Below are 17,540 nucleotides of genomic sequence, written 5' to 3'. Positions count from 1 at the left end.
GAAAAGTCTAACAAGGCCCAAGAAGACATGCACTGCCCTCTATGAGAGGACGCAGGTACTGCACCCAGCCACCAACCGATTTAAAGCCAGCACCCCGAGATCCCACGTTCTGCACGGTCATGTTTCTTTGAACGAGTCAGCCAGTCCCTTTGATTAGTAGTTTGTTTTTAGAGAGTCATATCAAGAGAAAAGTAAAAGAAAATCGTAGCAATACATGTTGCTACGTGGTAGAAGATGTTAGTCGTAAAAAAACAGCTGCATTGGATTAGATCCCACAGCCATCAGATTCATTTTCTGACTCTTATAAATTTGAAAAAGCAGAGTAACTGAGTTGGAATCACCCGGTCACAACAATCTCTGAATGTCTGACTGAATCTCAATTTGAAAAATCTTCATTATTAAAAGAAAAGATTTAGAGAAAAATCACATTTTCCCTTAACCTCAAGGTGGCACTGTTGAAACCCTATCATAATTTCCCTGAGGGAACCTCCCAAAGGGATTAATAAAGTTGACAGCAAATCATAAATCAAAAATATTTGTTGATTTAGTCATTGATTAGTTTTAAGACAAATAGATGCCAGAAACCCAATCCAATCAAAGCACCTGGTGATGTAATATTGATTCGTTTTTTGCAGCTCTGTTAAAGTTAAAGTTTCCATATCAGTTACTCTGATTATCATTTTCCCCAAAATGAGCCCAACAAAACTTCACCAATCAGCCTGTACACGACCAAAGAAACCTCACACACTCATACGAGAAACATGGTTAGTGAACACATGACACATTAACAGATTAACAGAACATTTTTGCAACATTTGAAGTACTTTTCATCAGAAGGCGACAGCTTGTGTTCTCGCAGCTTAACAAGAGCAAGGCAGAGCTGAAGCGACCACTTTAAGCCGACATGAAACGTCACATTTTTGCAGTGCACTGAAAAACTGAGAAGCCCAGAGAGCAAACGACGAGCTTCACAACCAGCACCGAGTTATCATCATGAAGCACAAAGGGTGGCAAACGGCGCGCCTGCCATAAAAGAGCCGCAGAAAGCGAAACGCACAAACTTCCACCAAAGCTTTTAGGGGCCTCCGAAGCAGAGGAAGATGCAGAACAGACAAATACAGATAAAAGCATGTAATGTAATGAAAAGCTCATTCCATCATTTTAAAAAGTTTTAACTCCATTTTGAGGTTAAAGTTTTTATCAAGTTGCTCTCTAAATATATATATACGCACAGTAGCAGCAAAAGCAACCAGAAGCCTGCGGGGCAGATGAATAATAGATACACCAAAATGGAGCGAGAAGAAAGATAGCACAAGTCTGTCTGATGCAATGTTTTGCTCACATACAGTAACAGGCAGACGAGCAAAGCGACCCACTCCCACAGAATAATTATGACACTGTTGAGTCACAGAAGCAAACTGCCATATTAAAAAAACAGCTCAAATCTATGACATGCAGAAGCTCTATGACCTCAAGGTCCACCAACCTCCCAGCAGACGCAGCCGTGAGTGACCGTACCTCTTTCTTGCGGTTCTTCAGCATGTTTTGGAATTTGGACAGTTCCTTGTCCTGGTCCGCTTTGATGCGCTTGGCTTCGTCTCGGAGTCGGCTGGTGTGATCCTGCTCCAGTCGCTCAATGGTCTGCTTCTGCTTCTTCTCCAGATTTTCCACCTCTTGGTCATATTGTCGCTTCTTAGCCTGAACAAACAAGAGACAACTTTATTTCTTTCACCTCTTTTAAAAACAGCCAGGGTTTGACCAAAGTGCTTTACAAGATAAAGGGCACAACGCTGACGTTGGCCTGAGTTTTGCCTCATTTGCTGTCCATCTCTTTTTTTGTATGCAAAGCCGCATCAATAAACTTTCTTCTCTTCGTAGGTTTTGGTCTCCAGAGGTTGAACGGACTATGAATTCTGACTGTAGTTTCTCTGCTGCAACTCACTGTCTACCTGTTGCTGCTTCGTGTCTGGTGTTTTATCGAATTTTACAGTCAATCCCGAAGCAGGTAGAACCCGGGCCGTGCTCCCACAGGCGGGCCAGATTAGGAGCGACAGGCACACAAGCCAATTCATACTGATCTGGCCTTAAAAAGTCTGAAATACAGCGTTGTCAGTTACTCTAGTTTCATTTTGGGAAAATATTTCAAAACCAGCATAAATTCATGTAAGGTTACTCACAGAATTCTGTGTAGTTATGTTAATAGATAAATAAAATTTACTTTGCATGTAATTCTGGGACTCCAATTTTCCTCCATTATGCTTCATACGTTTTTTTGATAGTGCGGGCATGAAACACATCTTAAATTACGTTCAAGATTGTCTTAAAAAAAGTTTTTAAATTCTACTTCCTGAGACCTGCAGATCCACTGTTATGTTTAATAAAAAAATGGACAATTATAATTGTCTAGATCTTTTGTAACAGAAAATCATGTCCTAATAAAACAAATTTAATATACTGTACATACATAAACATATGTTTGTACACTATGTATATATATTGAGGAAATAGAAACCAATTACGGGCAGCACTTTTAACTGTTTATTGCTCAATGTGAACAGAGAGGGTGAGTTGAAATTCTGGATTTTGTGCCATTCATTCAGCTGTTGTAGGAAAAAAAGGGCTCATACAGATAAAAAACATCAGAATGTTTGTTGAAGCAGAAAGTGAAGGGGGAAACTGACTGTAAAAGACAACTATATAGTCATTTTAACCTACTTATAAAACCGAGCATCATATTTTCAACTTTGACATGAAACAAGCTCATTTCTTTAGAAAAAAAAAAACACTGCTGTGGTATGAACAAAGTGACTCACAGTAGTTTCCTGTTCAAAGCGTCTGTAGATCTGCTCTCTCTGCTGCTGCAGCTTGTTGCTCAGCAGCTGCTGGGCCCTGTGCTCCTCTTTCTGCAGGAGGCGCAACTCTCTTAACTCCTGCCGCCTGAGGAAACCACAACATCAGAGCAGTCAAGGTATAACCACATTTCCTCATCTCAAATTCAACAGTGTGTGCCATTGTGAGCATTTGTTTTGGTTTGTTTTTTGCCCACTCAAAACTTTTGATTTTCATTTCTAGATATAGGATTTTATTTAGGTTTTCTTCATTAGTGTTAGGGCTCCACAATGTCAGATAACGCTGTTGAATATATTTATTGCAAAGTGTTACTTTCATTTCTAATTTGAGTTCACTGCTAAGAAAGACTCTCATTGCCACCTTTTTTTCCAGCTACTAAAACAAACATCCCTTACTACCTGGACTGTTGAAATAAATGAATAAAAATGCAATGTCTCTTTGCAACTGTCTAACAATTCTCGTCTCAAGTGTGATCAGCCTTGCTTATGGAATAAAAATGATAAAATGCATACAAAATAAAACCATTTTTTGTCAAATACAAACTAGCACGAGGACCAATCTACATTCAGTGCAGTTCAAGCAGTGTTTACGATAAGCTCCTGTCGTTTGTGATATGTATATTGCACATGATTGTGAAATATCCTATTCTCACAGTGAGTTTGGGTACAGACGTACCTGAGGAACCTCATCTCCTCGCTCTTGGTGTCATTATCCGTCACTATCTTTGATGTCGTCACGCTGACCTCCACACCGTCCACCATGAACTTACGCGTCTTCTTCAGCGTCTTCTTCTGACGTCTTGACTCCTACAGTTGGAAAAGGGATGTTGTGAATGCACAATGATTAAAGTCACGTTGATATAATAAGAAATGAGGATGTAAAAGGAGGCTGATATTAGGTTACCTGCATAGAAATGGAGCCCCCTTCTTTGGTCTTGGACAGGAAGCTGGAGATGGACAGGTTCAGGTCAAGGCTGTTGTTATCGGCGGCTGAGCTGCTTCCAGAGTCCGAGTCCTTCTCCACATCTGGTTTGCTCACAGCTGGACTTCCTGGTTCCACCTTGGTTTCTGAGTCTGTTTCACTCCCAGGAACAGACACAGCATCTTGGGAAATGCTCTCATCAGCGCGGGCAGCTTTTTCCTCTTCCTTCTTCACAGGGATGTCTTCAGATGGTGCCACTTCTTGAGAACCTTCAGAGATGTCTTTGATTTCATCACTGACCCCAATTATGGATTCAGCCGGTGCCTCCTTCTCCAGTTCCACCTTCTGTTCCCTCTCACTCTCACTCTCTTGTTCAGGCTGCTCTGTCTCCTCAGGTACCTCCTCTTCAGGCTTTTTCTCTGGCTCGGTTTCTTTGGTCTCTTCCAGCAAAATGCCAGTGGAGGAGTCCTCCACGCCTGACTTTGTGTCAGTCTCTCCATTTATGCTTGTGCCCTTCACATTAGATTCTATATTCTCTGCGTGTCCATTTACATCAGCATCATTAACTGCATCTTCTATTTTGTCCTCTGTTTCTTTGTGCTTAGGAGTCTCCTCACTTGTTTCTTTGCTTTCTTCCTCTACTTGAGCCACATCTTCCGATACAGGTTCTGGTTTCTCTAGTGCATCTTCTGGTTGCTCTTGTAATTTCCCAGATTCTTCTGTGCCTGCTTCTTCTTCTTCTTTTACATCTTCAGGCTTCAGTACCTCTTCTTCTTCTGCCGTGACTTGAGGAGGTTTATCCTCTGTTTCCTCTGCAGGCGTCTCCTTCTCCTTTTCCTTTTCTTGATCTTCTGTGTCAACATCTTTGATATCTGTGGGTTCTTCAGGTCGTGCTGCTTCAGGCTCAGTAGGAACCTCTTCACCTTGACTATCTTCTGGTTTATCCTCAGGAAGATCTTGTGAGACTTGATCCTTTGTGGGCTCGACTACGCCAGAAGCCAGGTCTTCATTACTGGCGTCAGACACTTCATTGAGTTTCTCCTCCTCGGTTTTGTCTACCTCACTTGTTCCAAGTCCTTCATCTGAGAGCTTATCGCTGGTTTGGTCCACGGCAGGTTCTGCCTCTGTCTTTTCTGTAACAGATTCCAGTGTAGAGGGAGTTTGTGGGGCTTTGTCATCCTCTGAGCTGGCAACACTGACATCTGATGGCGCTCGCTTGTGTCCAGGAACAGCCTGAGATTAGTGACAGAAAAGGTCTTAGCACTGTCTTTCATAAAGATGGACACTGGCTGTTGGAGCTCATACATCATTTTTTTGTTTATTAATGTACTTACCACAGGCGTATCAGGCGTTTCTTCTTCCTCCTCTTCCTCTTTGCTTTCCTCAATCTCCTCTGTGACTTCAGCTTTGGCCTCAGCTATGAGCTCTCTGAGAGGTTTACAATCAGTTACACTGGTGACAAAGGGATGCTGCAGATAGAGATGGACAGAGACACAAGACATCAAACTGAATTAGAAAGCTCAGATGGCACAGATGTCAAAACAGAAAACTAGAATTACCGACTTATGGGCACATTTCTCTTTTAACCACATTAAAACAACAGATTTGGAAGAACACAAGAGTCCCGAGAGGCCAAGAAAGAGTTCTTTTTTGTGTACAGATTATTTCCTTGTGCACACACACACACTTACAGATACTTTACTTTGATTTCACGTGTCTTTTCACATCTACCATAAAATGTTAACAACTTGGCAGTTAAAGTTTTATTTTCACCTCAGAATGTCAACAATAGAGTCATTCTTGCTGCTCTGGCTCTTAGACATGGGATTGTCATAGGCAGGAATTAGACATGTTCAATGTGTTCCCACACAATTATTATCTTCTGCACACAAGATAATAAAAATATCACTTTCAGAGGAGCCGTGAGATTCAAATTCGAGTCCTAGTAGATGTATTGTGCTAGTGAAATGATGTAAAGTTTAGGATGTGATACAAAATTGTCTTAGATCATATTCCAAGGAAAGATAATCACTGTATACAACTGATAGAGAAATTCCCCTGAAGCGTTTCCTTGGATCTGGGGTCAAATAATCAGTTCATCACCGAGTCCAAGTAGACATTTGTTCCTCCAGGCCTTCTCTGATATACTGCGTTCACAAGACTGGAAATGGTGGACATATGTGTAGGACCGTACAAATGAATAGAGAGACAAACCATAAACCTGTGATGCCTCAGGCCAGGGCTCTTCCCAGCACATAATAACAGCCTTTTTCCTTCATGTGTGTGTATGTACATGCATGCATTCTTTAGGGTTATATTACAGACTGTGCATGTGGTCACACTGACAGATAACAGCAGACTGTGAGTGGATTAAAGCGGCTTACCTGTAGAAGCTGTACCGTGCTCCATCTATTGTCCACATTCTTATCAAGTGCTTTCCGCAGGAAGTCTTTAAACTCTGGTGACCTTTCAGGAACAAAAAAAAACAACAACAACAAGAAGAAGAAGAAATCAGTTTCTTGGCCATGTAATAGAGCTCTATCTCAGGCTTGCATTCTTTTTCTGTATGTGGCTGAGTTATAACAATTTACCACACACTCTCGAACACATTGCACACATCCACATCATCCTTCTCTGCAAACCAGAAACATTCCAGTGCCACCTCTCTATCTATCAGCACCTTACCAGCGAGAGGGATGCATGAGCGTGGGCGGCTCGGACTTGGCTATTTTCAGCAGCACTCTCATGGGATTCATCTCGTGGTTGGGTGGCTCAACCTCTGCCAGCTCTATCAGCGTCACCCCGAGGGACCAGATATCGGCCTTGTAGTCGTACGGACGGTCCTTGGACGTTTCGCACATTACTACCTCCGGAGCCATCCTGCAAGAGGGAAAGGCAGGAAGAAATGTGTGCTTTTTCTGCCAACCATGTAATGTCTTAGGCTGTGTCTGTGTGTGTGTGTGTGTGTTTTAAGTAAAGGACAGATTTATATATGACATTTTCTCAAGATGTAGGTTATAGCTTAAGGAAGACATTCAGATTCAGGACAGGAATGTATTGGCACTGAGGGAAACTGTGCAGCCTTCATTTTCTTGATGCTTTCTCCAGTTTGATATGTGATAAGATACATCAAGCTCCACCCACTTTAGCTGTCATTTTGGTGAGGAACATGTAGGACAGCCTACTCAGCCTTAAAAGTCTGGTTTAATTTATATTCAGGAGGGTTTATTGGCAGAATCTGAACATACAAACCATAAATATGTTTGAGGCCACCATTTTGTGCCACACTGTTTCCATGGCAGCACAAAAGGAGGCTTTAACATTTTGAAGCAGAAGCTAATTATGCAAATAATGAACAATAAACCCAACGCATAGGAGGTAGAGAAAGGTGCTGCAGTGTTTTTCACTCATCAGTCACATCATCACATGTCACCAACTCCTCCGAACCGGACCTTAAAGTCTGAGGACTTCCCACGTCTAAAAAAACGCCTTGAAACTGCTCAGCGAGGCAATGTCACGACACATCACAGAAAACTGTGGGAGCGACACGATTATCGGCTGGACACGGGTAAGTAAGTGCCCTCGTGTATCCAGGCTGCATGACTCACCAGTACGGAGTGCCGATGAAAGAATCTCTTCTCTGTAACGTCTTGGTATTTTTAGCAGACACCCCAAAGTCAGCTGAAAATAGAAAAAGAGTTTTGATTGTTTTTTTTTCACGAGAATCAAAGTTAAATGACTCATTTCAACAAGAGCAAGCCAGTTATTATAATAATATAATTCATTCCTGAATTGACCCCATTAATGGACAGAAGTCCATCATGGGTGCCAGTACTTCTATTATCCGTGCAACTATTTCTGCCTGCTCTACCTCTTTTTCCTCACATCACTGTCAGTACGTACACATTAAAGGACGAGAGAGATCATTAAGTCTCTGGAGACCGGCTGATAAGTATCGTTTGCCTGACTCTGACACGACTCTCTGCCTCTATAGGACATGAGTCATCAGGGATCCAGGAGCTCCGGACGCTATAGCAGTGACATAAACACATAGTTCTTCAATGTTATGTAACCAGTTCAGTGCATCACATACTCCGGTACATACAGTACAGTAAAGGATGTATAAACAAACAGGCCTACAGAGAAGACATTACTTTGTGACACCAGGTGAATGACTCATTCCAGTTTTTAACAATGAAATGACGGTGCTGTGCATCATTGGTTGTTGGCACTGCACAGACTGGGAATGAGATCCACAACTGACTTTCACTAATTATCTTTTTTTTCTTAAAAATCTATTAGCGTTGGCCGTGTGGGAAGGTTTAGACTGGCCACCAAGGACATATATCTGAGAGAAAGCCTGCCACTGAATCATCTACACGCACTCGACTGTAACACAAGTGATAATCTCTTCCAGAAAAATCCTTCACATTAGGGGAACATTTTCACAATGGTGTAAAATGAGAGGTACATACCTAGTTTCACCTCTCCATCCAAGGAGAGGAGAATATTACCAGCTTTCAAGTCTCTGTGGATGACCTTGTTCTCGTGGAGGTAACACAAGGCGTCCAAGGTCTGCTTACACACCACACGGATCTGGGGCTCCGTTAGGGGCCTCTCCAGTTCTGTGGAGAAACAAGCGCACATGTTGTTCTGCAGTTTCTGTGGCTACATTCAGATTACCAGACGGAGGTGGATCGTATCTGAAGGAGAACAGTCATATGGTGTTTTTCGTGTGGCACCGTCAGCCTCACAAATTCACCGCTTTATATTGTGTTTATGAACTTATTGATGAAGGTTATATCTTATCTTACATGTCTTTTTATCTATTTATCTATATCCATTTGTTGTTGAAGTGTGCAAAAAGGTATTTGTGTGCATCATCTGTGCAGTCTGTGACGACATTAGCCTTCAGATGTCAGACACTTGTGTTTTAGAGAAAAAAAAAACTACAAATCTGACCTGCAATTGATCAGATTTCAATCGTCAGACGTCAAAGTTGGCGACAACTTAAAAACCCATTACAATTTAAAAATATACATCCTAGAAGCCTATCACACCTTTTGCAGTAACTACTGCATGAACCAACTGTGGGCGCAGTGAATCCTCTTTGAATCCATCAGCAAAAGTAAGTTATGATTTTTTGTCAATCATGACAAAAAAAAAAAAAGTATCCGAAAAGCAAATGGAAATATTTCAGGTTTTCCACCGTAGATGAGAAAGCATTGGAAAAAGGTGCAGACTCATGTGTTAGTTTAGCAGTTTAGCTCCACCCAAGTGCAGCAACAGAAGAGGCATCTCAGATGGGCAGTGCCACAAGTAATTAACCTCACATGACTAATGGTAAGTGTAATAATGAACAATGCTGTTAAACCTCTAATAACACGTCACATAATATTCATCTGAACTGGATTTTTGGAAAAAGTGACAGCCCTAGTATCCATGCTTGAAAACACGGGTAAACTGTCTTCAAATGTCTGAACATAAACTTAGAAAGCAGAGACTGGCCAGTTGGACATGGTTACATTAAAAATGATGGTCTGGTGGTGTCCAATAGCAACTGGAGGACAATACTCCACCCTTAAACCAGCCGGCATGTATGACTGGACAAATCCTGGCAGAAGAAATTGCTTTTGGGTGAATCAGACCACAGAGTAGAATTTACTGTACACCCAACAGTGCAGTGAATTATTTGGTATCCTTCTTATCGTAGTAATTCACAAGCAAGACCAAGTTGTGAGGGCGATTATTTTACCTTCAGTATAAGAGAAAGCGCCGGTATTAAAAACAAAGTGGACAAACCACTCCTTGAAATCTGAGCTACAGTAATTACACAGTTGAAATGGCCTCTCCATTGGTAGAGAACTGGAAAAAAAATCCCACTGAGGTTTTTTTTGTTGGAATAAAACGAGTTGGCACTCGGGGACGGAGCAAAGAAATGGCTCCAGAACTCTGTTTCCTTCAGTGAATGAGAGACTTACCCAGCATGATGGCATCCACCGCACCACCCGCGCAGAACTCTATCAGTATCTAGAAATTTAGAAACAAAGTGGGGAAATTTTTTTAGATTGATGCAACAAAGCCATTATTTAGTTATCCACAGAAGACATCAGCATCGCCGTGCTACGTTATTGATTACGTTGTGGAGTGATTCCGAGAAACCGATCAATCAGACCTTAAGTTTCCCATTTCAGGACACATTTTCTATTTACAGTTTATTATTAATTCCTGCTATTTACAGTGTGAATGCTTCGTTTACGTTTATATTTTAGGGCTTCAACTAATGATTATTTTCATAATTAATTAATCTGTTGATTATTTTCTCAATTAATTGATTCTTTGTAAAAAAAAAAAAAAAAATTCCTACAGTTCGAAAAGATGCTTAAATGTTTTCTTTTAATGATTTCTTTGTTATATGGAGCAAAAAAAGCAGAAAATATTCGTATTAAAGAAGCTGGAAAAAACCCAGCAAGCTTGTTTGATTAACAAAATAGTTGACGATTAATTTAGTAATCAATAGATTCATTGTTGAAGCTCTATGTTTTCAGTATAAATTCTAATGAAAAATTATTCTGGTAAGCAATACTCGATTTGCAGATCATACAATTTCATTCTTCAAGTGTTTATTTTCTGCCACAAACAATCGTTTCTTCTAATCATGCTGTACCTAAAACAAATAATTTGAATAAAAGGTGAGAAAGGTTCCAGACATTAGTCTTAATAGCTGATGTTATGTTGCAATTATTCTCAGCAATTACTGTTTTATTGACTTTGCCAGCATCTTACTTACTCAGGGTATCATATGACAGGCAAAATGAATAAACAAATAAATAAATCAATCAGAGCGACAATCGAGCACCTCCCTCTATTCAGAGACACAAACAAAGAACGAAAGAAGAAATCCAAGTCACCAAGTGGTTATTCCTGTTCTACAAACTGTAACAAATGGTTTTTAGCCATGGGAATCTCGCATGTAATCTGCATTCCCATAACACGGTCAGGAGCTAAAAGTAAGTGTGCATAATCTAATATTAAACATCACATGCATGAAATAAATTCTCTCTTTTTTAAGTTGTACAGTGTCTGAAACCATGGCGGCTATCTGTCTTTCAGTAGAAAACATAAATACACAGTATTATACAATCATTTGAAAGTCCAAATCCTGCAAAGCAGAGGCAGTTACTGATTCATCGGGCTGCTTCAGATACGTGGGAAGGACGGACAACCGTGCGTGCACCTCTGAATTATTAACAGGCACTTTCTCCAGCCACCAAAGCCACTCCATTATCTTCTCATACATGTGGACAGACCACAAGGGACAGTCACATGAAACCACCTGCCCGATCCTAATTGCACTACGGCCTCATGTGGCACACAGAGTGAGACGAACTGACCAGCTCATACATTTACAGCGAGTAAATGTATGAGCTAAACTCTCTGCTCATACATTTACCCGCTTTGCCTCAGTAAAGACTAAATAATCACTGATTATGACAGTGGTAGGCCTCGCTCGTTATCAGAAAGCTCCTTTTCTTTCAGGCAATCCTGTCGCCGTGGCCACACACTGACCTCTGACCTTGTCACATGACTGGCTTTAAAACCTTCACAGGGAAAGTCTTGACTTAGGTCACTGCCTCTGTGTTTCCTTGGATTAAAATCAACAGCAACACAGAAGAAAAACAAAGTGCTCTGTCAGTCAGGCGCTCGCTTGCATTCTTACCCAAAGTTTGCCTTCAAAATAAAAGGCGTCCAGCAGTTTGACGATGTGATGGTGGTCGCAGGAGGCCAGAATCTCAATCTCCACCATGTAGTCCTCCAGCTCATCCTCTGTCTTCGTGTCAATCACCTTGGCAGCGGCGAGAGTCCCGTTCTGCTTGTTCTGAGCCTGTAAACAACATCGACCACAACCAAAATAAGAAATTACAGAGGACTGTGGATTCTTACAATAACAAATGTTTAAAAGAAACAGAGCAGAGAGAGGGACTGTGTGGTGTGAGTTTGTTGGTCAGTGTATTTATGAAACTGCTGGCACAGTTGCGCAGCTACTGTGGAAAACATCCGTCAACATCAACAATTTAATTTAAAACAAAAGCTATTTTGAAGCCAGAGCAGTGGAGAACAGAGGAGGACTTTATGTAGAGCAGTCTCCTGCTATGTATTCTATAAATTATTAATAATCGATTATTAAATGAATGGCGATCTATTTTGCTAATCGATTTAAGTGATATTTTAAATAATTAAAATTAGGTTTCTGATTTTTCAGCTTCTTAATAAAGTAAATATTTTCTGGTTTCTTTGCTCCGTATAACAAAGAAATCATTACAACTAACACATTTGAGAACATATTATGGACCGAAACTAAATCGATCAATCAAGAAAATAACAGAATAATCAATTATGAAAATAATTATTTTAGATGCAGCCCTGGTACATTTTCACCACGATAAATTAAAGTGGGTTATAGGAAGTGACACAACACGTTGCCACAGCATGTCAGCTCGTCACACACTGGTGCTCTTAAAGGGACACAGCAACTGTACCGCTGCAGAATTACATTTTTGCTATTATTGCAACAGCCAGAGTCCTAATAAATACATAAATAAAGTTTACTAATATAAACATGGTGTTTTGTATTGAGAGGGAAACCTACTGCAGAAAAAAACAACAACACCAACACTGACGAAGTCAAAATAATTACAGCACACCCTGTCATCTTCTAGCATTTTCACACTTAATATCCATTTGTGAAACTTGTCAACTTCCTCCTCTGCCTCATTTTCTTTATTTCCTCTCACACTGACACTGCGAGACAACATGTTTAGTCACATTATACCAACTCATTCTGTGATTTAATACCATTTATGAGCATAAGTATATATTCATAGCACATTTCAACATCCCTACTCCGGATCAGGCTGTGCTTGGATTAATACTAATACCTAATAAAAATACCACACAGCACCTCACACAAGAAGCCGAGAAGCTATTTTGAGACCAGCTTTGGGCCTAATGTTTATGGATACAGACACAATCTCAGGGAGTTAAGGAAAAAAAAGAAAAAGAAATGTGAGGGCGGGTTTGGAGCAACTGGTGCAGAGTGTGTCAGATCCTATATTTACACACTTCTGACCTGACACACTGCAAACCTATTTCCCTTTGTACTGGCTGATGTCTGGTTTACACAGGCCATCACTAAAGGCCTATACACACACACACAGAACAAAGTCAGAGGTTTTTATGGACATGGAACCAGCGCTTTGGAGTCTTAAATTTCATTTTGGAAAAACAAACAAACAAAAACAAAACTAAACTAAAAAAAAGTCTCAAAACAGGGAAACTACGATGTCATAGCTGTCATTATCTTTGCCGTCATAGTCTTCTTTTGTGTTCTGAGTTTTTATATGGGACACAAGTCTTGGAGGGGTTTGAGTATATGAAGACATTTCTTGAAACTAAGCCAGGTTTCAGGTAGCGCTGCAGCTATTGATTGTTTTCGTAATCTATTAATCTGACTAAATTATTTTCTCGATAAATCGCGTAATTGTTTGGTCCATAAAACATAGAGACGCTTGTGACAGCAGTGAACTAGAAGCAAGCAAAAAGTTGTTCAAAAGACAAAATAACCGACAGCAGCTTTAAACGCCTAAATAAATCATGTTTTTTTTTCAAATATTTTATGCTCTGCGAGGAATATAACCTGTTAAATCTAAAGAGTTTGTGTCATGTGCTGACGATGACACGGTGGTTGTGCATGTGCACTCTGCTTTTTCATGCTCTTCAAGCTGATTCACACGTTGCTCACCCCACCCAAATGAGGCAACAATCAGAAGCCTGTGAAATAACTGATGACATGCGCCGACGGCACAGTGACCTGATGAAGAGAGAACTCCTCCCCATCCCTCTCTGTGAAGGAACAAGGACTCGGTACGTTAAGAGGTGCATATTTAATCCACAGTGCTATGTGCTTTCAGTCACTAATCAGCTAAAAAATCGCTAAGAGAGATTTCCTTGCTGCAGTATTTGACAATAACTGATCAAGGAAGGGAAAACAAAAATTCTGTTCAACAACAAACAAAGGAAGCTTGAATTCATTAAGATGATTCCTGCAACTTATCTCAACTACACGAGTAGAAAATCAATGTTTCTCATTTGGTAATCATTATGAAATACATGCTATAATGTACACCCTATTTTTTCATGAAAGCTGTTTAAAGGTTATTTTAAGAAAGCACATTTACCAGGCTGTTATAACCGTAACCTCAGCCCACAGTATAACCTGCAGAGTAACAACAGTTAGCAGAGATGTAGGGCCTTGCACATTCACAAACTACAAAAGGTTAATGGCTAAAATCCGCACCTGAGTGCACCTAACATTGTGTATGGCATTCACTTGCTTCTGTCATTTTCCCCACAAGTGGGCAATTCTGGGAATTGGGTGACATATTTTTGAGGACATCCACTCTCAAGTTTCTGGACCTTTCCGACGCCAGAGCAGCCTTTTTAAAATCCAGTCTGACAGCAGCGAGTCCATGTTTATTTTGTGTGGCTGTGGACCACACCTTCACCAGACTGACTGAAGCCAGGTGCCGCTCAATGACATGGCAAAGTCATATTAAAAAAGAACTACTCAAACGTCCTAAGGGGAAAAAAGAGTTGAGAGGGGAGTTCTGGCTGTTACAGACACAGCATTATCAGGGTCAGGTTTGTTTATATTTGCTCTACAGGCAGATCTATGCAGACAGGTAGCAGCAAAGTACTGGACTGAGTTAGAGATGTTAATGTATTGTCAATATTATGATATTTCAAGAACATAACCTTGTTGTGTGGGTTCCGACTTCCTCCCTCATTCCAAAAACATGCAGATTGGGGATTTGGTCACTCTACATTGACTGTAGGTGTGATTGTCAGAGTTAATGGTTGTTCAGCTCTGTATGTTGACGCTACATTTCACCCTTTCTCAGCTGGGATACTCTCCAGCTCTCCTCATGTGGAGGATAAAGCGGTAGAAAATGGAAGTATGGATGGAACGTGGAAGTTCCATGAATCATTACACATCCAAGTCCAATCTGTGGCACACACACACTCTTGTTGTGGTCAAAGAAGCCAAAAGTGAAGAAGATGGTGGATGCTTGCATGGTCTTCTTTGAAGAGAAGTTATGTAAGGAGATCTGCCAGTAACCACAGATCCACCTGTACAGCCCATGACTCAACAGAACACAAAGAAATACAAATGGGGGCAAACTGCTAGAGGGAAATTGCTGCCAGTGCAGTAAAAATTGTGAGATTGAGCACACATGTTTGGAACAGAACCGCAGCCATTTACACAGCAAAAATGTGTAGCAACTCTCTCCACACATGGAGACTATGAAGCAGGCCGTCATATTGTACCATGGAATTATTACTGCTTATGTTATCTTATCTGTTTAATGTGACATGATTGTTGGGTGTCAGGTAGGCTGCTCCAAGTATTTCATAAACTGCTGATAGACTGAGGTTTTCTCAAATCATCTCTGTTTACACAGAATGATCTGAGTGACATGGTCTTGTGGTGAAAATGCCTCCTTGAGCCAAAACAGAGGCGAATGATCAGATTGATAGATAATGATAGGAAACAGTTTGCTACAGCAACTCAAATAATAAAAAGATGAGCATACATGAGTCCACAACATAATGAAAACAATAGTCAGTTGCAGCTCTATATATCTTTCGAACCCTTGACCTTCAAGTTAAAAGACAACTCGCTCTACAACCCAGCCACCATGGCCCATCATTAAAAGTTTATATTTGCTCTACAGGAAGATATTGGCAGACAGGTAGGAGCAAAGTATTGAACTGAGTTAGAGATGTTCATGTTATTGTCAATTTTATGACATTTCAAGAACAAAAACACCTAGTTGTCACAGATGTGTTTTGTTGGGAACAAGCTCTGCAATGGCTAGCAATGTTGCCTCACAGCACGAAGGGTGCCAGTTCAGATCCCAGGTCGAGCGAAGGCCTTCATTGGGTTCATTAAATGTCAAATGTACCTACTAATGAAGTGGTCAGTGAGTGTGTATTACTATGACAGTATCGCAATACAAATTGTACCGTGGACTATTACCGCGGTATTGTCGTATGGTGATGTTTTGATATGTTCCATCCCTGGTATGCGTGTGAGGGGACTGTCCTGACCAGGATTAGAGAAGGACATGTACAGTATTTGGTGGCTTGGACGAGAAGCAATCATTTTAACCTGCATCATCCACACATCAACATAAAACAGAGTGGACATGAGTGAAACCCCGAGGCGGATGTGGTGCGTTACCTTATACACTTTCCCAAACGCCCCATCTCCCAGCTCCCCGATAATGTCCCATATTTCCTCCGGGTTGACGTCTCTGTGCACATGTTCATACTGCTTCTTCTTCTTGTCGGGCCCCAACTTGAATATCTTGCGGAAATTGAAGAAAGACATGTTTTTGTCGCTTTATGAGGAACTACCGAGTGCTGAGGATGCGTCTTTCTTCGGTTATTTCCGCCGCCGCGACAAAACACAGCGGTTCTTTCCGACCGCGGAGCTCAATCGTGAATCGGGGGCAGAAAAAAAGAAAAATTAAATGTCCGTTCATGCGTTACACGAGAGCAGACACGCGTGTTGTAGTCGGCTACGATAAAGCCAATTATAACTTCCCTTTTGACGGCGGCGGGTCTTCGCAGTCACATCGTAGCTAGCGGTGTTTCACTGTCGGAGGAGGTGAGGCAGAAGAGAGGAGAGTTCCGCGGCTTACGGTTATGAAACGGAGTCGTAAATACCGACCATCGCTTCACATACGACGCCACATTTTCACCAGTTTACCGTTAAACGATGGTGAAATACATACACACAACCCAAAAAAGACCTCATGCTTCGGTTGGCTGACCGCACAGAAGTTAGCGGAGTAGCGTCAAGCTAGCCAACGTAGCGTACTTGATTATCCGGTTAAAAACTTCAAAATAAAAGCACTTACAAATAAAAAAACACTTTAGTTTTTGCCACAGAAAAACAAATTATTTTCAAATTGCATGCATACTTTGTGATATTTATTGCGATATTTAAAAGGTTAGGGGAATAATGTTTTTTTTAAAGGTAATACATAACAATTCTAATGGTGAGGGTACAGATTGCTGCTACCCGATCATTACAAGCAAATCCAATTTGAGGTTTGAAACAGCCTTTGTAACAGGAACTCACTGCACTTACATATGTGTACAACAATTCGGCTTTTTGCTAGGTAATGGAAGCCACACTTCTTCCTTTCCCAAGGGGGCCAGGGAACTACGGTGGCCTTTGCATACCACAAATTATGTTCATTTGCATAGTTAGCATCAGTTTCATAAGGCAAAATGTGTCCTCTGCCTAATTTGTCCATTCAAGCCGCTGTGAAAATAGCAGCCTCACCAAATCTGCAGAGGCAGGGAGCGGAGTGCAAAGGAAGGTCTGTGTACTTTTTTACTTCTAAGCTAACAACAGTTCCTGAACTCATTGAATACCATCACAGGTCCATAAAGGGGTCGTGATCACGTCTCGCGATAGTTGCAATACATTTCTAAAATCATATCTAATTGCAACAAAGATACACACGCTGACATTTCAGTTTTAATGTATAATTTTTTTTAAAAACAAAAAACTAAAAAGCTTTTATATTGAAAACCAAATTCAGGCGTTTCCGCTGTCAGCGGCGCGCTTGATGCGGTTAATTAACAGTATCTGTTTCCTGGATCGCCTCCTCAGGAGGACGTGCTCCACTCAG

At 41.0% G+C, this 17,540-nt stretch overlaps 1 protein-coding gene across 4 annotated transcripts in view; it reads right to left on the bottom strand.

Moving 5' to 3' along the window:
- slka (STE20-like kinase a) overlaps positions 1 to 16,694 on the bottom strand; it is a 28,028-nt gene extending 11,334 nt beyond the window's left edge. For all 4 annotated transcript variants that reach the window (XM_058651952.1, XM_058651953.1, XM_058651954.1 and 1 more), the window contains exons 1-12: positions 16,076 to 16,694; positions 11,492 to 11,656; positions 9,753 to 9,801; positions 8,247 to 8,396; positions 7,380 to 7,452; positions 6,457 to 6,651; positions 6,156 to 6,237; positions 5,106 to 5,240; positions 3,754 to 5,004; positions 3,526 to 3,656; positions 2,814 to 2,937; positions 1,519 to 1,698 (exon numbers count right to left, since the gene is read on the bottom strand). In XM_058651952.1, the coding sequence (XP_058507935.1) occupies positions 1,519 to 1,698; positions 2,814 to 2,937; positions 3,526 to 3,656; positions 3,754 to 5,004; positions 5,106 to 5,240; positions 6,156 to 6,237; positions 6,457 to 6,651; positions 7,380 to 7,452; positions 8,247 to 8,396; positions 9,753 to 9,801; positions 11,492 to 11,656; positions 16,076 to 16,225 (2,685 nt within the window). In that variant the 5' untranslated portion in view covers positions 16,226 to 16,694. The remainder of the gene's footprint in view (positions 1 to 1,518; positions 1,699 to 2,813; positions 2,938 to 3,525; positions 3,657 to 3,753; positions 5,005 to 5,105; positions 5,241 to 6,155; positions 6,238 to 6,456; positions 6,652 to 7,379; positions 7,453 to 8,246; positions 8,397 to 9,752; positions 9,802 to 11,491; positions 11,657 to 16,075) is intronic.
- Between the last annotated feature and the right edge of the window lie 846 nt (positions 16,695 to 17,540).

This window comes from Solea solea, chromosome 15, assembly GCF_958295425.1.
Source record: "Solea solea chromosome 15, fSolSol10.1, whole genome shotgun sequence".
NCBI classification, from domain to species: domain Eukaryota; kingdom Metazoa; phylum Chordata; class Actinopteri; order Pleuronectiformes; family Soleidae; genus Solea; species Solea solea.
The sequence above is the reverse complement of the archived record's forward strand: the minus strand, read 5'-3'. Positions and strand labels throughout refer to the sequence as shown.